The 22558-nt window shown below is 35.3% G+C and overlaps 4 protein-coding genes across 5 annotated transcripts in view; 1 reads left to right on the plus strand and 3 right to left on the minus strand.

Annotated features, from left to right (window-relative positions):
- Positions 1-722: 722 nt before the first annotated feature.
- On the minus strand, positions 723-7937 carry LOC108965845 (zinc finger protein 236-like). Its single transcript, XM_018928500.1, has 8 exons — positions 7756-7937; positions 5055-6425; positions 4601-4992; positions 4262-4544; positions 3518-3679; positions 2449-3453; positions 2017-2387; positions 723-1954 (listed from the first exon to the last, which is right to left on the minus strand). The coding sequence occupies exons 1-8, from the start codon at positions 7870-7872 to the stop codon at positions 1111-1113; spliced, it is 4545 nt and encodes a 1514-aa protein (XP_018784045.1). The 5' UTR covers positions 7873-7937; the 3' UTR covers positions 723-1110.
- On the minus strand, positions 6657-7678 carry LOC108965890 (protein CutA homolog). Its single transcript, XM_018928564.1, has one exon. The coding sequence runs from the start codon at positions 7268-7270 to the stop codon at positions 6743-6745; it is 528 nt and encodes a 175-aa protein (XP_018784109.1). The 5' UTR covers positions 7271-7678; the 3' UTR covers positions 6657-6742.
- A 324-nt stretch (positions 7938-8261) lies between the features above and the next one.
- On the plus strand, positions 8262-9268 carry LOC108965889 (ras-related protein Rab-21). The gene has a single exon (XM_018928563.1). It carries the CDS (start codon positions 8463-8465, stop codon positions 9144-9146), a length of 684 nt encoding a protein of 227 aa, XP_018784108.1. The 5' UTR covers positions 8262-8462; the 3' UTR covers positions 9147-9268.
- A 1309-nt stretch (positions 9269-10577) lies between these two features.
- The window catches only part of LOC108965886 (innexin inx1), a 30558-nt gene continuing 18577 nt past the window's right edge, over positions 10578-22558 (minus strand). Inside the window, exons 2-5 of one of the 2 annotated variants that reach the window (XM_018928559.1) lie at positions 18021-18128; positions 11435-11590; positions 11021-11373; positions 10578-10949 (exon numbers count right to left, since the gene is read on the minus strand). In XM_018928559.1, the coding sequence (XP_018784104.1) occupies positions 10727-10949; positions 11021-11373; positions 11435-11590; positions 18021-18128 (840 nt within the window). In that variant the 3' untranslated portion in view covers positions 10578-10726. The remainder of the gene's footprint in view (positions 10950-11020; positions 11374-11434; positions 11591-18020; positions 18129-22558) is intronic. The other variant, XM_018928558.1, reaches the window with a different exon arrangement.

The following is a 22558-nucleotide window of genomic DNA, read 5'->3' on the forward strand; positions in this document are numbered from 1 at the left end:
AAAACAAAAATTAATAAACAAAACAAAAATAAAATTAAATTAAATATTTAAATTACAAAAAAAATTAAAAATTAGATATACATTTCGAGTTGCACGCGATCTCCGTCTGCGCTAAAAACAAATGTTACTCCACAGACCATTGTTAAAAGTATTTTCTTCTAGAAAATATTGTCCGTACGATAACGAATGGACGAAAAAAATCAAAAATTGACAAAAAAAAAGTTGAATTTTAGTTAAAATAACGATTTTTTATCAAATCAAAACCTGATAGCTCATTGTTTGCGGAACTATGGCATATAGAACATGCAGAAATGTGATGGTGATCGAACCATTTTTCTCCAAGTAATCACTCAAGAATTTGAAAAATATATATGCAGAGCTGACCGCTCACACTGTATAAGAGTTCAACTAAAAAAAAATTATTATTTAAAAATTTAAGATGGTATTTTAAAAAATTATAGAATATCGAATTATGCAAAATATAATATTAAATATTAAAAATCGATTTTTTCCAAATTTCAACTTGTAGTACACACTTTAAGACAAATAATAACAATTGGAAAGTTTTGAAATAATCTTTTATAGTAATTTTTGTTATGATTGAACTTTTTAAAACCAAAAAGTAAAATTTATAATACAAAATTTTTGGTAGTTTTTATAGTTACAAATAGTGCATAGACTCAAGTTTAAAATTCTTAATATTTATTGTACAATGTGACATCAAAACACTTTTTTATTAAAGGTATAAAAAAAAAATATTTTTTTACACGTACGAACTTTGTTAATGTAACACTATAATTATAGGCTTATAAAATATATATACTTGATAATGCGCATTAAAAGTGGTCTGGGTAACGCTCGATACTTAGACAGTTCTATGCGTTACTCGCTTTATATAAACGTAGAACACTAAAAAAATTAGTTTGTATATACTACCATATATAACTTTGTTATGATTTCATGCTATTGAAGAAAAAAAGTTTTTCTTTTCTTCTAAACTTCTGAATAATTTCGACGCTAACTAAAAAGCCATTTATTGAACGCGAAAAGATTGACTTTAAATTTCTAAATCGAAGTGTGGTGAAATTAACTACTAACTAAGAAGTAAACTTAATCATCCATAATGAATAAACTGTTAAATTTCGCGTTATCATCCACCACCAATACCACACCACTGTCCACTGCCTCAAAATCATTATTGGCTGGATTATTACAATAATTTTGTTCTAAAACTGCATTTCTAATTACTTCGGGCATTTCTTCGAAGCCCTGCTGAACATCTCCGACATTGCTTATGGCACTACTTTCAATGGACGAGGCATTTTCCGTTTCTATTACCTCCAGACTGTTGCTATCGCTGCACACCAACTCTTCTGCTAAATCAATAAACGGGCTATCGCCCACTTCCTCATCAGTTGGGTTTTTGTTATGCACTTCGATTTCGTGTTTTCGCAAAAGTGCGGCTTTTTTGAATTGCTTATCACATATAACGCACTTGTAGGGATTTTCACCTGAGTGTATACGCATATGCACAAGCATATTGCTCTTTTTAGTAAAAGATAATTGGCAAATACTACACTTATGCGGTGTAATGCCTTCGTGTATCATACGATGTTCCTTTAGATGGCCTTGCTGTCGAAAGGAGAGCAAACAGTGTTCACACTGATATGGTCGTACATCCTCGTGTATGCGTTGGTGTGTAATCAGCGCGGCCATTGTGCGGAAAGCCTTATCACAAGCGTCACATTTATGCGGCCGCTCTTGCGTATGTATGCGCATATGCATTTTGTGGGTGAAATGGTGTTTGGACTCTTTGCCGCAGTAGTGGCAGCAGTAAACCTTTTTTCCAGTGGTGTTTTTTTCATCACTCTTCGCGACTTTTTCACCTTCTTTCACAGTTGAGGACTTTAGATGAGTTTTCATATGATTTTTCAATGTACTCTTTGTACTAAAACTGTAATACAAATAAAAGCAATTAATAAATACTTGTAAAAGTTCTAAAATATATATAATTACCATCTCGAACAGTGCTCGCATCGAAGCTCCTCATCCTCCAAATGTGTGGCCAAGTGAACTTGGAGCACGTCAGACCGGAGAAACGCTTTACCACAAATGACGCATATGTGAGCAACATTATCATGCATGCCAAGTATGTGCCGTCTTAAATTATAACGGCTCTGATATGTACGTCCACAGTGCGGACATTCTGGTTTTTCTTGTTTGTCTTCATGAGACAGTAAATGCTTTTCCAATCTGCTACGTAGTGGAAACCATATATTGCATATCTTGCAGAGAAACCTTTTATCACCATGTGTTTTGATATGCTCACAATAATCTGCCCATGTAGGTAGTTGTACGTCGCATGTCGGGCAGGTGTATACGCTTATCTAAATAAAATGAAATATAAACAAAATTATATACATACATACATACATTTACAATACTTACAGATTCCACTGCACTTGAATTACTAGGTGTTTCACCAGCCTCACCTATTGTCGTTTCGTCCTTCTCAATTTCTTGTGTTGTGACCGACTCATTTTCAGTGCACTCATTACCAGGGAAATCACTACTTTCTTCCTTCATAAAATGCATTTCACAATCATCAATATTGTCGGAGTCGTCAACGCCGTCAGAGTTTTCTTCATATACTACATCAGTTTGGTTGCACTGACTTTCTTCGTCTGAAGACAATATCTCTTCTACAAAGTTCTCATTTTGATAATCGCATGCATTCAGTGTTTGGCATACTTGTTTGGTAGAAAATTCTTCATGCGCTAATCCTGGCATTGAATCATCGTCAATTACTTCAATAATATCATCCTCGTCATTATCTTTGTTAAATTCATTATTTAAAATTTCTAAACATTTGTCTGCCGGTAATTCCATATCGTTAAATACATCTGCGTGCATATCCAAATCCAGTTGAATTCGCTTTTCTGCAATTACCTCATGTCCCTGAGATATCTCATTTAACTGTACGTTTTCTATCGGCATCAAGCGCTTTTGCATTTCGACACCGCGTTTCTGTAGATCTAACCTGAGACGCTCTTCGCTTGATAATTCAGGTAAATTATCATCATCCAATATTTCTACAATGCTCTGGTGCTCTTTTATTTCCATACATAGGCTTGTGGACTCAATTATCTCCTGTGTGTGATTTTCTTCAATAAGTACGCAATTCGATTCCTGAGTAGTTGTCGAAATATTGATGTTTATTTCTGAAATCAGACTTTTGTGTCTTATTACATCAGCCGTTTGATCAAATTCATTCACATCATTCGGATCAAATTCATCTAGAATATTAATTGTCGTACTATGGGTTTGTGTCTGCATCTCCTGCCGCAACCGCTTTTCGGTTTGTTCACTTTGCTTTCGCAACTGGTAAGAAAAACGCAAACCATTCTCACATTGCTCGCATATATGCTTTGGTAAAAAGTCATTTTCTTCTATCTGAAATTAAAAGATAATATTTATGTTAAAAATTATATCAAAGAATAATAATTATTTTCTTTACTGTAATGTTCGCGCAAACTCTTAGAAGTTCCGTCAATTGCTCATCGCCTTGAAAACACTTGAGTCTTTCAGCTCCACCACAAATACGGCATACTTCCATATTTTCCATATAAATGAATATTGAATTGGAATAATTTATTAAAAATTCGCCACAAAATGTTTGTTTACTTGAAAAAATGCAACAACATGATTACAGAAAGAACAAAACAGCTGATCGCGTTGCCAACTACCAATCAGTGCCCAAAATAATCGATAGTAGCGTAACGTTGAAAGTAATCGAATTAAATTGCTTCAAATTGGAAAAATAAAAATTTATAGGGAATAAAAATGCGATTAAACAAAAAATGTTGGCTAATTTTTAGCAAAATAAAGCATAGAAATTGTCTAGTTGTGCTGCAGGATGTAAAATATGTAGATTGTAAATTTAAATATTGCAGTCATTTCAGTGTACCAACTCTATGATAACTGAAACAAATTGTCATTAAGCGAACAGGCCCCACATTAAATATAAGTATGTGAGGGTGTTTTTAAGCTAAAGTCGCGCCAATATTAATATTTTCTGTTAGAAGTTAACGGTATTTTATTATATATGTAATTGTGTAAAATTTTCATATAAAAATGTTGTGAGTTTCTTAAAAGTATAAAAACAGTGTTATAATGAAAAAAACTAAATAAATTAAGCGGTAAGCGAATTTATATTTTATTATCAATATTTTTGGTAAAAATACATATGTAACTGCTTTTATCGTACTAAATTAGTAAGTTTTAAAGCTTTTCGCAACATAACGACTCCATGTGTCTTATCTGTTTTGGTATTATGCAAAACCATATGTTTTTTTAGCTCTGCAACGTTAGAAAATACGGATTGACACAGTTCGCACTGGAAGCATTCATTAGAGTTAGTGTGCTCTTTTATTGTATGCGCTTTTAAGTCCTCACTGGTTGCGAAGCAAAGTTCGCATATTTTACAAACGAAATCAGACTCAACGGATAGGTCATGTGTRGTCAAATGACGAAGCAAATTTTTCCTAAAGGAAGAAAAAAATTAATGAATACTATAAACTTATGATATACAATTACTTACTTAATTGCAAAGCATTTAAAACATTTTCGGCACTGGAATTTCTTTGCACGACTCGGTTCCAAAGCGGACGTCGTCATTAAGTCTACGACATGCGCTGACGAGCCAATATCCTCAGTGCTCTCTGATATGCTTTCGCCAGTAATCCCATTTGCTTTATCATGTAGAGGATCATCATCTATATATTCGAGTAGCATGTCTGAATTTTCTTCTGTTGTTCCTTCACGGTTCGCGCATGACATGGCAGAGTCAACACGCACATAGTCGTTCAAGTGTTTTTTCATATGCTCCTGAAGCAGTATTTTATCAGCAAACACTTCTTTGCATATGGCGCATGTTGTTAGCTCCATATTTCCATGTTGCGACTTGATTGTATGTCGTTTAAGAATATGGGTCTAATAAAAAATGGAATAAATTAAAATTTCTTATTTGTTGTGCTGTTAACTTTAAGCATTACCTTAAGTCCATCTTTTTGCCGGAAAAGTGCACCGCATTTTTCGCATGGAAATGGTTTATCGCCAGTATGTCGGCGTATATGAAATACTAGACTTTTACATTGTGTAAAACCTCTATGGCACACCTCACATTGATATGGTTTCTCCCCAGTGTGTGTGTACATGTGTTGCTTTAAGGATACATTCTGGGTGAAGCTTTTGTTACACACATTGCACTGAAATGGTCGGTTGCCTTCGTGTGTTGCCATATGTCGGGTAAGATTTGTTTTAGTGCTAAAGTCCCGATTGCATTTAAAACATAGAAATCTTTTTGATGTATTCAACGTATCGCCTTTTTTGGCTGATTTAGCGCTTGTTCCACGAACATGGGTTTTCGCATGATATTTACGTGTTTTACTTTTAATTTCTTTTTGAGCAACTTCAGTTTGCAGCTGTGATGTGGTGTCAACACTTTGTTCTTCATCTAGGTTATCTTCGACCATAGATTTCATTTCGATGTCATGGTCGTCCAATAGTTCTTCACTATCATCAAAGTAATCCAATTCTTTAGCTGCTGTAGTTTTATCGTGTTTAGAACTATTCTCTCCCAAAAACTCGCCATCTTCATCAAGCATTGCTTGATATTCCTTAAGAAATCCTCCACTACTTTGTGGTTGCGGCTCCTCTGTACTAAGACTGCTTCTGGTGTCGTCACTTGGTTGAAGATTTTCTTCCAATATTTCTAGTTCAGTTTGAGATTCTTCATCGGTATATTCAAGTATTTGTATTTCGTGTTCCGGTGAATGTTCTTTTGGTGTTTCAACTTCACACTTTGTAATATCATCTAGGTTTTCTTCTATTTCTACTTGAATATCGGACTCAAAAGATTGGAAAGTGTTTATTTCTTTATCTACATTTCCTTTCTTAAGATTTAATTTCATTTTATTTTTGTGTATATCTTTTGATATATCCTCCGATGGATCCTCTAATGGACCTAAGCTAGATCTTGTGGTCTTCAGTGTTATTTGTTCGATACTGTTTTCCGTTTTTCCAATAGCAGTTTTTCTGTTATTAGTTTTAACACCACTAGACATCTCGGAGGCAGAAATTGTGCTTTCATCGTTTTGTACCGACAGTTGTGTTGATGCTTCTGTTTTCTTGTCAGCATTCTCTTCATCAAGAATGTTTGACAACAGATCATCCTCATCTTCGTTGTTATTTGACTTTTCAATAGCGTTATTTGTTACTAATTGAAAGTCTTTGCTGATCTTTTCGAGAAACGTTTTCAAATTTTTTTCCGAGTCGTGGGCTAACTTTACGAAATCATAGGCTACTCGCAGTCGTTTTAAGCATTTAGAACAAATTATCGAGGGCATATCATCACTTTCAGTGAGCTGGAAAAAAAAAACGATAAGATAATAAAATATAACGAAATCGTAATATTGTTATTAATTTGTTTACAATACTACAATACTTTTCACGCCGCCCACCAATTATAGAATGAAATTATTTTCAACAAAATCGTTTATTAGGACAATTACAACGATTAGAAATTTACTTGACCTCAGTGATCCCATATTTAATTCTAGTATTTCCAAGACAAACAAGTAGATAACATTTAAAGTAATTCAATTTATTTTTATATTTATAATATGCATATATTTCACAAAGCGTTTTAAAGAATTTTGTTCACCTTTTGTCGGTTTGTTATTTATTTCTTATCTGGCACAGTTTGCGCAATCCAACTTAAATAAGGTGCGTTGCCATTTTCAATAGGCAAGGTTATAACCTCCGCCACACTGTAAGAATGGTTCTCACGTACAAACTTAATTACTTCGTCCATACGGCTAGTTCTCGTTTTGATCATCATTAAATATTCGTTATCCTCATTAACTTTTCCCTCCCACATGTAAATAGATTGTATATGTGGAATTATGTTGACACAAGCAGCCAACTTCTTCTCCACTAAACCTTGTGCTAATTTCTTGGCCAACTTGTTGTCTGGTGTTGTTACAAATGCCACCGAACTGCTGCCTGTAGTATATGAGTCTTCGGAAGTAGGATCACTCATGTCTTTACAACTGGTAGTTAAGCTGCTACCACAAGTTTTATATGATTGTGTAGTTGCTCTTGCGTTTAAAATATTCACTGCAACGACGAGGGTCACGAACAATTTACGAGAAGTTAAAAATATGGGTGTATAACGTCGGGAAAGCACCGTTCGTATGAATGATTGCATTTAGAATGTGTTCATTGGCAAAGTACACCTTAAATTCTGCCTTAAATAGCTAATTTAAGCCGTTGTTTTTGTTTATGTTTATCAGATTAATTTTGCTGATTGTACTGAAGTTCGTATTTCGTAGCAGAGCAGCTTTTTAAAAGCACATTTCATCACTCATGCATGCATGTGTAGCCGTGATTAAAGGCTGTCAAAGTAGCAGTAAGCAATTGGGTATTTCTAATCGATTTGTAAAATGCTACTTGAATTTTGACAACGTATATGATTTAACAAAATCGGTGGAAATGTACAAAAATATGATATTTCTTTCACCATACACGACTTTATCTTAATAGCAAATTAAATGAACCGGGTACAACTGCGTATTCACTTATTTGAACGACCCTGTTGTCACTAGTAAAAGAGTTTTCTGCACGGCCATCTTCTCTAGTACATCGTCAATTCGTGTACTAGAATTTAGACGGTTATATATACAAAATATTTACCTTCAAATGCGTTGTAAACACAAACTTTTCGCACAATTCTTCATCATTCAAAAGTGATACGCCATCGTCCGATTTCATGCAGACACGACATATATTTATATTAACGCGAAAATTCATTATATTTAGTAATTTTCTAATGAATTAATGCTGAAATAGCGAAAATTCACTTGTAACTCAAAACGAACGACAGCTAGCGGAATAATAACAAACGGATTGACTTACCAACACTGTACCCTAATTTTGGTGTTGCCAAAGTGAAGTGAAATGTGAATTCCATATTATATTGTTCACCATTGAAATCGGTTTCAATAAATAATACCAAACTAAGTTAAACTAATTTTCAATAACTATTTTATTACTCGTATATTAGTTATTTAGTAGATGATGTCTTACAAAAGTAATGATAATTGTTAACCAAAATATAAAAAAGTTGTAAAAGCACTAACCTGAGATGTGGCAGTGCTCTTTTCAATCACAGCTTGTCATTTCAGCCGTCATTTGCGAAGGAATAGTAAATAAAACAGATGGAAATATACTTGATGGATAAGAAAAGAAAGTACAATACTGAAAAGGAGGTGTCGGATATCGAAATCCAGTTTGTTGACACAGCGATTCTTGTTGCAATTTAATTAATAAAATATATATACATACTGCGTAATAGTTTAAATAATAACGTAGCTTTGCTACTTGCAAACTTAAAGGCAAAGATGCCAACGAATAACACCAGTTCCAATTTTAAGACTTTCAAAGTGGTGCTATTGGGTGAAGGTTGTGTTGGCAAAACTTCAATCGTTTTACGTTATGTCGAAGATAAATTCAATCCTCAACACATCAGCACCTTGCAGGCTTCATTTCTAACTAAAAAGCTAACTTTAGAGGATGGTAGCCGAGCACATCTTAACATCTGGGATACTGCTGGACAGGAACGTTTTCATGCTCTCGGACCTATCTATTATCGTGGATCACATGGTGCCATACTTGTCTATGATATTACCGATGAAGATTCCTTTCAAAAGGTAAAAAATTGGGTAAAAGAACTTAAACGTATGCTGGGTGCTGAAATTGTTATAACAATTGTGGGCAATAAGACGGATTTAGATGCACAACGCACGGTGCCACAAGATGTAGCATTAGAATATACCGAAAGTGTGGGGGCACACTATTTCGAGACATCTGCCAAAGCCAATGAAGGCATAGAGGAGCTATTCACAGCGCTTACACAATTGATGATACAACGTCATGCTCAACGCGAACAAGAAACTAGTTCATTGCGTCTGATGCAGGGTGGACGTACGTCACAACGGTTGATAGTTGAGGATGACTCACAGGATGGCGATGAAGAGGGCAGACAAACGCCTACAACGAATAGGTCATGCTGTGGTGCTGGTTAAAATAGTAGGGTTTATTTAATTAAATTGTAAACACCCAAACTACAAAACACTTGTTAAAGGGGAAGGGTGGCAAAAGTAGCGTAATGAGAGTGTGTAAATGCAAATGATGATAAAAAAAAAAATACTAAGACGATGTAGACAACGCCGACGCAGCCGCCGCTAGATTAAATTGTGATAAACTTATTGTAAAACATAAATTTAATATTTTTTCTATAAAAAACGCTCTAATATCCTTTTTTAAACATGTAATTCCATACACTCTTCTACTGTCGAACAAAAACAAAAAGTTTATTTATACTTTTAGTAAATGCTATATTGATCTAATAGCTAATTACTTTCAAATTTCGATACATTTAACGCTTGTTATTTTTAATACACATTTGTTGTTATTATTGTAATACAATTAAAGTTCTCTGCTTCAAATGGCAGCAAAGAAATTACAAAAGACTTGAAAATAATGGGTATTTTTTATTTATTTATTTTTTTTTTTGTATAAATATGAGTCATACAACTGTTCAAATAAGCAACGATCTGTGCGCTTATCTTATTCTTATCAATGTCGTTAAGACAGTATACACATACGTGTTTGTATACTGCTTGCTTGTGAGTTGTTTGTATGTGCCACGAACGTGTACAACTACAAGTGACTGGCAAAAAAGAGTTCATATTTCAAGTATTTATATTTTGAAGATATAAATTAGTGAAAATATTTGCTTTGTTTGCTCAAGGGGTTTTATATTCAGTATTTTTTACATCCACATATATATACATACCTACGTAGACTTTTGGTTTAAACGAATGTAGGGTGCATTATTTACCTCTAGAAGCGAACAAAATGTATTTGTGAGATTTCCAAGTGTGTTTTTTGCTTTTCCGACATTAATAAAACAATCATTTTGCAGAGTCTACAAAAATATCGCATATGTATTAAACAGCATACATATTTGTATAAACCAATTTCATTATCAAATTGTGCCGGTATTTTCTTAAACTAGTTTTTACTTAATAAATATTATAAAAATATGCAAATTCTTTTGTTTTCTATAAACTACACTTAACATTATGAAAAAATATCAATACATATATTTAATTCAACTTTTATGTTAAATATAAAAATTGAAAGACTCAAAAGCGAACATTTGAATAAAGTTAAGATATACTAAATTTCAAAACTTACAACTAAATACATAATTCTCATTTATACACTTGAAATGCATAATTGTGTATTTATGCCAGGTCATAAACTAATTTACTATGCCGCACCGTTATGTTGGTGATTTTTTTTTATTTTTTTACTTTTTATATTTCGAGTTGTGATCATTGATTTTTGTATTTGCTTGCCGTTTCATAAAACTACTCTCTTTTGTTAAACATTTTTAGTTGGAATTCTAAAAAAATTCTTAATCACAGAATTACTACATTAGATTGTCATTTTTTTTTTTTTGCTTGTGTGTACACTCATTGTATTTTATTTATGTATACGAAAAATCTACTATAGGTTATTCCTTATACGATTTCAGACAGTGTTTTTTCCGATTTTTTTACCCTTCGCTTTTTTTCGGTTTACTCTTCCACACACCTTATTTGGTGCGATCGTGCTTTGAGGGTTCCACCTGCTTAGCAAATTCACTCATTACTTCCTTGTAGATGGCAGGATCCAAATTGCGTCCCAACATGTAGATGAGCCACCAATCACCAATGTCCAGTTTGCGTGAGAGTGATCGACAGATCTCCATGGGCACCATACGATTGCGAGCATTGAGCAGACGTGGCCGGAATTTGGGCATGAAAATGATACAAGCGCTAAAGAAAAGTATAACAAAACAATTAAGTTTTAATTGAAAAAAAAAACATTAATATGTACGCAAACTTACCGGAAGATCAGCAGGCCGACCAACATCACCAGCATAATCATGTACCAGAACCAAATGAATACATAAGTCTTCTCATTTACAATATTCAGTGGCAGTATGCACAGCGAATCGTGCTTCTGCAGCGAACCGGAAGCACCATATTTATGGAAGATACACTTGGTGACGCGTGGAAATATATAAACCATGGGGTCGACACGCTGCTCCTGTGGCACGTCCGATAGCTGCATTATGCGCGTGCCATAAGACATGAATTCGCCATCGAAGAAACGATTCATCAAATACATTTGCACAATAATATTGACAAAGCAGAGTGCCTCGCATGCCCAATAGCGCATGGCATAGAGCTTGTGGCGCTAAAACGATTATTATTTTTAATAAATGTTTGTTTTATGTGTGTCTAAACGCAAAAACTACCTTCACATGCTTGATTAGGTAGTCCAATAAGGCATCACGTTTCGCCTCCTTTTCCTCACGCGTACAAATCGTTAGATTCAGACCCATGACGATCATGCGCATTAGCCCACCTTCGAATTTGTCCCACAAAAACTTTGGTGTATAGCAAGCGATAGCCTAAAAGTATGCAAAGTTACAGAATAAATGTTTTTGTTGGTAATTTGTGGGCATAAGCTTATCAGTAGACAATGTTTGCAGGCGATCTTGTGCTGTAGCTGCTTGTATTGCATAAATATTGGGTAGTCGAAAAAGTCTTTTCGTATTTCTAATCAAATTTTAACTTTTTTTCCTATTTATACTAATAAATAGATAAACCAATATGTAATTAGCGAAAAAAAAATTCGATGTGGAAAATTTCTTTGGATCTTCTGCAGCTTTGGCTTGGGCAATGATCTATGTATCTCGATTTTCGTGAAGATATCTTGTCAATTGAAAAAGTTTTCCTTACAAGAACTTTATTTTGATTGTTCAGTTTGTCTAACAGCTACATATGTATGTGCTATAGTTGTCCGATATCGGATCCGTCCAAAAAGCTGCTTTTTGTGGAAGGAAGGTAAGGAAAAGGACGTATGCGAAATTTCGAATCAATATCGCAAAACTAAGTGACTAGTTAGCGAATAGACAGATATCAATAAACTCATGTTTGACAAAATACCGGCTTCCCAAAAGAAAAGTCGTTATTCTTGAAAAGTTTACACTTCTCGGTGGCTTCAAAAATTGAAGTTGTTTTTAAAAATATTATTCCTGCAATTATTATCTGAAAATTTTATATAATATAGCCTTTTAACTAGAACACGCCTCATTGATCGTAAATGATCGGCATAGTACTCAATTGCTCGCCGATTCTCTCAGCAACCGCAAACCGCATTTCTCGTATACAATTGCAACACTTGCTAATCACCCCTGCGCACTCGTAAAGACTTCCAGTGACCGCTTTTTAAGACGCCGCATTTGGCATTACACAACACCAGCACCGAAGCCGGTTAAAAACGGTCATTGATCTTGCCATGTTTGGTCCGTGAAATTTTCAGGCCAACTACTTTTTAAAATATTCTTTTGATCGCTTTTATGGCATTGATTTCGTGTGTCAATTTTTACTGCCTTTACAAGCAATTAAAATCAGAAATTGCATGTCTGGCTGTATGTCTGCTCAATTTATCTATTTTTTCACATGCACGACAAAGACGTTGTTTTTGCAGTCGAATGCCAAATATTCAACTTTTGTCCGAATTTCGTGAGCTCATGAGTGTAGGATTTATTTTGTTGTTGTGGTTTTTTTTACTATATTTTACTTCATTTAATTAAAGTTATTTCTATTTTTGGTGTCGTTTTCGGCCTCTTATTGTCTTGCAATTTCAAACTTCCTCCGTTTGTCTTGCTTAGAAGTTTGAAGCCTGAACTTTGATTTATATTATGGGAATGTCGAAAAATCTCTGCTTTAAGTGCTTCCTTTTTAATAATGGCTCGGTAATATAATTTCTGAATTTACGCACTCAAGATATCTCTCCTAAAGAATATTTATTTTAAGAAGAATTTGGAAAATCTTGCATAGGTGAAAAAATAGATTGGATAAAAATCCGTCTCTGCTTCGTTTGATAATACTTTTATTCGCTTTTCTTTTCTCAAATAACGCCAATTGGGATTTGCTGTTATGTTAAAGACTCTAATTGGCGAGTAAACTTATCTGTATCACTGATGTTATGATATCTAGTACTGAAGAAACTCTTTCCTGTCGAGAATCATTGCTTTGACTAAACTACAAAGCTTTTTACCCGAAAACTTTATAAACAGTAAGACGAAACTAAGTATGTGTTATTTCTGGAAGTCACACCTTTCCACCTGGTAGCTACTTGCAGGATCGTGGAACCGGAATCCAGCTACTCGTGGTGTATTTTTGTAGTGGGAACTGCAGACTTGAGAAGCACGTGTTCAATATGGTTAGAACCTCTTGTGCAAACAGCCGGGTTACCGAACTTGATCAGGAAATTCATGAGCACCTAATTCTAGATCCGAATAGGAAGTACATAGACCTTAAGTCACTATACAAACCTCCTACATAAACAAAACTAATGTGTGGGGAGAAGAGCAAGGTGCAGAAACGTTCAGAAAAGCTCTTCGATGATAATTGTTTGTCACGAGCACGTGTTTTTGATTGTTACAAGTTATTTAAAGAGGGTCGAGAATGCGTTGACGAGGAACCACGTCCAGGACCGTCATAAACATCAACTGATAACGAGCACGTCAATAAAATAAAGGAATTAGTGTTTGAGAATCGACGATCGAGTCAGAGATCTTACTGCCATCGTTGGAATATCGGAAGGATCAGTGAAAGTATTTTGAAAGATAAACTGGGCCTAAGAAAATGGAAAGCAATATTGGTTGCCATTAACGTCTGTGAACAATGCTTTTCGACTACCAGGATTTCAGGAAACGTATTATTATTGCCGGCGACGAGTCTTGGATCCATGCTTTTGACCCGGAAACAGACGATCAATCAGCCGAATTTGGTGGCAAAGGTCAAAAACCAAGGTTATGTTAGTCGTTTTCTTCGACGATCGAGATGTGTTGCACTACGAATTCCTTTCGACCGACCAAACTGTCAACAAGCAATACTATTTGAGTGTTATGCGAAGCTATTTGTAAAACAAGGCCGGAATTATGGGTTTTACGAGAAGACACCGTCGCATACTGCATTGATTCGTCTTGAGTTTTTTTTTTTTTTTCTAAATTTTCAACCAAGTCTTACTATTTTTTGCTAATAGTAGTATTTACCTGACGAAGAACTGTCAATTTGACAACTTAGCTAAGGACTAAACATTCCTCAAATATATCACTACTGGTGACGAGACGTGGTTTTAATGGATATGTTGTGCATTTATCTACCGAAGGACCCAACATTTTTTTTTCGACCCGGGAGTCGATTTTAAAGACATTAATAAGTATTTGTATTAAGAAGTAGTTTTTTTTTTTGGTAGTCCGGGTCGAATTTGATCAGATGTTGTAGTAAAAGATAAACCAATAAGGCATCTTTCAATTTCAACTAAATCGAATAGTTGTTTCTTTTGTCAATATTTCTGCTATTATAAGCGCATTAAAAAATCACTTATAACCCGCTATTTTAGTTCCACAACAACCTGGAAAGCTCGTTCTTCGTATGTACTTATAAGATCACGAGAATACACTTGCCAGCAACTACACCTTAATGATTTTATTTTCGCTTCATTGCAAAATCACTTAAATTGCCATCTAAGCCAACACACAAAACCTAATTTGTCATGCAACAACAACTAAGGTGTTTTTGTGATTAAATTGAGCACAATTGCGAGTACAAACATACATCCAAACATACCTACGTATGTATGTATGTGTATATGTACAATATAGTGTGGCTATATTCTTTCAATTGCGGTTTACTGCATTTCAACCGGATGATAGCCTAATTATGTAGTTGATAGCTATGTATATATGCGTAGAGTATTATATACCACACATATATAATATGTATGTATGTATGTACGCCAGTAAGCACAAAAGCATTTTCTTCAACTTGGCTACTTTGTATAATTTTATTATTATGTCAAACGGACAGAGACACACAAGACACAAAGAAAAATCTATTTGATGAGCCACGCTTATGCACACATACACACAAGTCTAGAAGTATGTTTGTGTATGTTCATATTTTTTACAAAACGTGCGCGCTCCGAAATTCGGAGTCACTGTACGCACTCAATTAAACTCAATTGATATGAAATTGAAACTTTTTTCGAAAAGCCCGTTTAAGTAATCATTCCCAAGCATGAGCCAGAGGAGTGTGGCGTTGTTCTGCAGCCCCCGTAGCCACACAATTGTTTGTAGTTATATGTATGTATGTGAGTAATCTTTAGTCGCACAGGTCGTCTACAGAAAATCACGAAATTATGATCGTTAATTGGGCACGAAATAAATTTTATATGGCACTAACAGCCGCTGGGGGACTTCATGTACTCGCATTTGTATAACCTTTTTGATGTGGCGCAGCTGTGAAAAATATAATTGTAGATATTTTATTGCGCAAATATGCCAAAAGTGATCAGCATTCACCTCCAATCACCTTGGTTTAATTATGTACTTTGCTAACAACGGTACTTTCGAATTAAAGTTCAATTCATTTTTATTTCTCCATTGTTACGCCAGTCTTTTTTGCTTTCATTCCAAATGATTGTGCTGTGGCATTTGTTTTTTTTTATTTCGTGATCAATCAAATGCAAAAAAGCTTGACAAGCATTTAGAATTGCGCGTGAGCACCCATTTGTTTTATAATTATGAGCTGCTTTAAACTATTTATCTTACTTTTATTCTTTGCCGATATATTTTTGTCTTCAAATTTGAAAGCTTTCATTCTCATTAAAATGCTATGCTCGTGACCTCTTTCTCGTGGTTATTGTGACTTTGATGCCAACTCCACTCAATTTGACAGCTTAAGTGAGTAGTTTCGTTAGTTTTCAATAATATATGTATAAAATTATACAAAGCTATACTTATATGTTTGTATGTCTAAACAAATCCACATGCTAAGAAGTCAACGTCATGAACATCATAGTTGGTTTGGAATTATTACTTTTTTTTGTTATATTTTTCCAATCCTTGTCTAACTATTATGAATTGTTTCTATTTTTGCTTTAAAAAAAGATTAATCAAGTTTTTATAGGGTAGTCGAAAAAGTCTTCTCATATTTCTAATCAGACTTCAACTTCAACTTCAACTTGGAACTTTAATGAACCAAATATGTATGTACCATTTTGGTTGACAACTTTTTGCCATTTTTCCGTTAGAGACATTATTCGCTCAGTGTAAAACTTTTCTTGTTTCTCGGCCAAAAACTGCGACAAGTAATTTTTACAGACTTCTCTTGAAGCCAACTTTACTCCATTAAGGGAATTCAGCATTGGCCGAAAGAAATGTTAGTCCGATGGTTCAAGGTCAGGGTTATATGATGGATGTTTAGCGTTGCCCCGATGGAAGACGAAGCCCTTTCTGTTAATCAATTCGTGCCATTTTTTCGATTGCTTGCTTCAATCTCATTTCTGTTGACAGTAAAATGTAGAATCAATCGTTCGACCAGTCTGGAGCAGCTCATAGTGGCTGATTCCTTTCCAATTTCACCAAAAACTCAGCATATCCTTTCGAGGCGTCAATCCTGGCTTAGCGGTAATTTGTTGACTTTCACCACGTTTGGACCATGATCTTTTTCGCACAGTATTGTCGTATTTGATCCACTTTTCGTCTCCTGTAATTGTTCGATTTCATTTGGTTTCAGCAAAGAATCGCAGATGTTAATTCAGTACATTACATTTTTCACAGAGAACTCAGGTATGTCGTACCCAAACATCGAGCTTCTTTTTGCAGCCAGCATTTTTTAAATGGTTCAAAACAGTCTGATGATTATTGTTAAGTTCCTTAGCGTTGTTATAGCTGCTCATGTGATCAGGTCTGTTCTGGTAAATCTTTTCCATAATTTTATCGACTTTTTCAACGATAGGTCGACCAGAGCCAGGTGCATTTTACCGAATTTTTTCATTATTTTCACACATTTTTGAACAGTTATAACTTTTCTTCAACTCCCCGGAGTTTAATTTTTTTATTAAATGAAGCTTGAAATCGCACCTTTCCTTTCCACACTACATAGTATAGTAGTGCTATGTGATTGGTTGCACTGGAGGTGTGCGACTGCAACGACATCTATTGAAAAAATACGAAAAGACTTTTTCGACTACCCAATACTAAGTTTGCTATGGATTTTGTACCACCCTAAGCAATGAAAACAATTGGAATTGTTGAATGTATTAACTAGCTGCCGTGCAAACGAATTTCTATATCATATTTTCAACATTTTACTGCTCATCGTTGCACATGCGCATTGTGCAGTTTCTCGAGTTGGACGTTGATTAGTACCCGCATTCTGATCATTGCTATATTTTTCTTCTCAAAACTCGAATGCCATTCATTCTCATCAAATAAGTCATCAGACAACTGCTTCAAGCCAAACCGCACTTGATTTACTTGTAAGCAGGCAAATACATTTCTACTGCTCGGCATGCGCTGTTCGACAGTGCGCAGCTCGGGTGCCCACACCAAATATGTTGCTGATATTTTCTAACAACTCGCCTGTAACAGCAAATAGCAAAAAGTAAGAAAAATGCCCACAGCAATGCGCTTGCGACAGTTTTGCTTTACACACACACACGCTCACACACAAGTGACCACAAAAGGCAACAACAGTTTCAACCAATCAACGAGATCACTTGACAGCCCATTATTGTGGCAAGATCGCCACATTTTCTTTCGCTTTCACAACGGTCTGGCTGAGTGACGTCTAACCAAAGGGGGGTATGTACGTTGGATTGAGCCTCTTAAGCGCATAAATTGCTAAGCCTTAAAAGGCAACTTTTATTTGCTGTTGTTTCTACTGATGATGTTGCTGCTCGAGATGTTTGCAACAATTGGCATTGCTGGCCGTAATTTATTGCTTCATTTTATTTCTGTGCTTATTTTTATTATCACTTACCTGAAAGAAGAGTACGAAGCAGACCCATTGGTAGTATGTGTAGTATTTCTTGGCATCCTCATCGTTGAAATCATTGGCAACACCAGGATGAGCAACCTCACGGCCGACCTGTTAAAAATTACAGAAATTTTATACGTTTTTGTTACTAAACGGTTCAAAGCGACATATGTATGTACATGGTATATAAATATTGCTATGCGCGCAACTCATTTAAATTAATTATATTTTAGATTTTTTCTCTTGTGCGCTGAAATTGTCTGCATTCGTTTGCATAATAATTATCATTCAGCTCGCCTCGGCACACCTAACTTCTTTTCGTTTTGACTTAACCTGCAATCGGTTACGCATGCGCGACGTATCTATTAATTAGGACACACGCATGTTGTTGCATTTTGTTTCTTTGTCCAGAAAAAATTTCTAGGGCGTGGTAAATTTTATTTATTTTGAATTTTAAAAGTCTTTTCGTACTTTGTCAATAGATGTCGTTGGAGTCGTATATCTCCAGTGCTACCAACCACATTGTGTTATGCCATATAGTGTTGGAAAGGTGAGAGCTTTAAGCTTCATTTAACCAAAAAAAAAAATAAATAAATTCGGGGAAGTTGAAAAAAAGTTACAGCTGTTCAAAAATGAATAAAAATAATGAAGAAAGTCGCTATATTTTGAAACTTTTTTATAAACAGGGAAGAATGCCACGCCATTGAAATTTATGAAGTTTAGCAAAACAATGGTTCGCTCTCTTCCGTTCTGGAAATTTCGATGTGAAAGATGCACCTCGCTCTGGTCAGCCTATCGTTGAAAAAGTCGATGAAATTATGGAAAAAACTGACCAGGAGCGTCACATAAGCAGCCATGATATCGCTAAAGAACTTAACATTCATCGTCAAACGGTTTTGAACTATTTAAAAAAGGCTGGCTACAAAAAGAAGCCCGATGTATGGGTACCACACTGTCTGTGCAAAATTTTATGGACCGAATTAACATCTGCGATTATTTGCTGAAACCAAATGAAATCGAACCATTTCTGTAGCGAACAATAACAGGAGACGAAAAGTGGTTTAAAACAACAATAATGTGCGAAAAATATCATGATCAAATGATCGCAAAAGCAGCATTGACGCCTCGAAAGGTTATGATGAGCGATAATGATCAACAGAAAGGGCTTCGTCTTTCATCAGGACAACGCTAGATCACACACATATTTGATGACTCAACGAAAACTCGAAGAGTTTGGCTGATCTTGCACCATCGGACTACCATTTGTTATCGGTCAATGCAGAACTCCCTTAATGGAGTAAAGTTTGCTTCAAGAGAAGCCTGTGGAAACTACTTGGCGCAGTTTTTCGCCAAGAAACCAGAATTATGACTCTAGCATAAAAATGGCAAAAAGTGGTCAACCTAAATGGTACATATTGGGTTCATTAAAGTTCATTATAAATATAAAAAAAAGTAAGTTTGATTGGTCAGAAATATGAAAAGACTTTTTCGACTACCCAATATATAATAGTTCAGCAGCACCTGAGAAATTGTGAGTATCGTTTGCCAGTTTCGAGCAAAAACTCGTTTGAAGTTTCAGTTTCGGCCTAACCAGTTTAAATGCCGGGTCTGCAAAATACCTATGTATGTATATCTCCGAAAATAATTTGAATTTTGAAAAATTCTCAACTAAACATATTCTTGAATAGTTGAACTTTAAAAATAAAAAACAATATTTAGATTTGAGAGCCGACTACACTAAGTTAAAAAGTTAAATTTGAGGGGAAAACATAAAACGCTCATGTATGTATACAAATACTAACATACCCAAAAAAACTGCGCAATAAAAAGTACAAATAATTAAACAGATGGGCAACAAACACTTACCACTGTCAACTACGTAAATTCAACTTTTCATATAAATACGTACAAACATTTCTACATCTGTACTCGTACAAGTGCCCATCACACTCTGGCCTAGACGCATGCGCGCCACCACAGGTATCCAATTTCCCATTCCGCGAAGCACTTACCAAATACTTTGAGGCGGTGCGCGTTAACCAACAAACTTTGATTGCTGCTTGAGGGTTTCGCGTTTCCTCTTGCAGACTTACAATGAATTAGAATAATTCTTTTATAAAGTACTATAGATGTGCGCCAACATACACAATAGGAAATACCCCGCACAAAATTCAAATCTTCTTTTTATTTTCAGACATTTCTTTTATTTCTTGTATAAGCACTCTTTCTTAGTGTATTGTTTATATTTTGTGTGCTTCTGGTATTGCGAAAGAAAACAAAAAATGCTGGCTCCCAACAAAGCTGAGCGGTTTCACTGTACTGAGACCACAACAGCCGGTATTGCCGGTTCATGCAGAGGGGCATGTCTGCTTAGCTTTTTAAAATTCATTTCAACGGCGCTACTGTGATTATAATTTTTATATTACATACCTTACATATGAAATATTTGTGGTACATATGCATATATTTGCTGGGTATTCGCTCGTGTGCGGTGTTTGAAAGGAGCGTGTTTTTAATAATTCATAAATCCACCACTTCTTCATTTTCATTAAAAACGAGTATGCAAATTATATAAATATGTATATAGTTAAATACATTAGCCGATTACATTCTTTACAAACCATTGAGGTCAAGTGTTGCTTGTCAAGCATTTATTTAGTGTTCGGTTGTGTTAATCTATCTCTTTTTCCTCTCCGTTACTTAATTAAAGACAGCTTTTTTAATTAATTGAATTCATAAAATTATTGGTAGTCAAACACTATGGATTGTTGATAGTACCGATTACTTTTGTTTTCAATGCACTTAGGTTAGGTCGTCAATCCTATAAGGTATCTACGTAGACAGTTTAAAACGCCGGCACCTTACCAGAAACTTCTATGTAATAGATCATAAGACCTGTTTCCTCATTCGCAAAAGATAAAGCTGCCAAGATGTTTCAACATCAGTCTTACAAACGCTGAACAGTGGCTGATTGTTACCAACTCACCATCATCAATACAACTTTGAAAACTTGCGTCCGTTAAGATCTTTAGTCTTGCCGAATGAATGCTTATTGCTGGATGTTCAGTAAAAAACCCTACGATTGCAGCAATGTGAAGTGTGCTCCTCTTCCAGCGCCTGCTAAATGTACGAAAGATCTATTAGACCAGTGCTATAACGACAGATGTCGAAGGAGATCCAGCTCTCTTCCATTCCAATATTGGCGGTTCCGGGTCCCCTCCCTTGCTAACTCGTCGGATTTTCAGTACTAGCAATCCCGCTGTGACCAGACCTAAACGAGTCTGCTTATACAGCAGTTTGATGCTGTTTCTAGTGAATAGAAGAACTCCTTGACTAGCTGACTGAGCGCATTGTTTGCGAGCTCAGCGCTAGTATTGTCACTCTGCTGTCGGAGTCTATGAAGCAGTACGTCTGCCGTTACTTTAATAGCAACCGCTAGCTTAAATCTAAGATTTTCGGAGAGCTTCTTATAGGAAGGCCACCCTCCAATATTCCCCTCTTTGCTTCGACCCTTCCGTGAAAGAGTTTCCTGCACACCTTTTCCAGCAACCCACCACTAGTGGCCTCTGTGACGAAGTGGTCTAAGTTTACAGAAGTGCAGTTGAAGGAAGGGACAATTTCGGGGTGTTCTTGTTCGGAGCCCTTCATATGCCCAGCTTCCCTGAGATTTGGAGCGCTTTTGAAGACACGTCATTCTCTTGATTGCTTTAAATATTGGGTAGTCGAAAAGGCTTTTCATATTTCTTATCAAAATTCAACTTATTTTTTTATATTTATATCACTTTTTGCCAATTTTCCACTAGAGACATTCTTTCATCAGTGTAAATCGAAATTTCGAATTCCAGAACGGAATCGAGCGAACCATTGTTGTGCTACACGAACTGATATAGCATCGTCTTCCTAAATTTCACAGATTTCATTGGTGGCTTTTGTGTCATTCTTCCCTTTTTATACAAAAATTTCAAAATATAGCGAATTTCTTCATTACTTTCACTCACTCATTTTCGAACGGTTGCAACTTTTTTTTTGAACTTTCCCGAATTTAATTTTTTGTGTGTTAAATTAAGCTTAAAATCGCACCTTTCCAACACTATATGGTAGGACACAATGTGGTTGGTAGCACTGTAAATATACAAGGTGCCTTCCAAAGTAAACAGGACTTTTTCAATCTAGCGCCCTCTGGCAGCGCCATCTATATGCCGATTAGTGCGTTAGAATCTGCTATCTTTATCGGTTGACCTGTGAGAATGATTCATGACATTTCATAGATTGGAAGTGAAGTTATGCAGGGGTGTTGTGGAATCTGATAGTTGTCGGAATCAGAATTGAAACCGATCAAAAAAGCAGTAGGTGTCATGAATTCAGATATTATTGGTTTGATATTCGAAACAGAATTTTTATCGGTTTTGGGTGTCACAGAAACTAATTTTATCGGTTTCGCTGTCAGAAACAAATCAAGAAGATAGTCGCACACAGATTTGAAATGTAAGTTAAGAAAACAAGTAAAAAAAAGTAAAATTATAAAATTTTTTAAAATTAAA

Source organism: Bactrocera latifrons, unplaced genomic scaffold (assembly GCF_001853355.1).
Source record: "Bactrocera latifrons isolate USDA-ARS-PBARC rearing strain unplaced genomic scaffold, ASM185335v1 scaffold_15, whole genome shotgun sequence".
In the NCBI taxonomy this organism is placed as follows: domain Eukaryota; kingdom Metazoa; phylum Arthropoda; class Insecta; order Diptera; family Tephritidae; genus Bactrocera; species Bactrocera latifrons.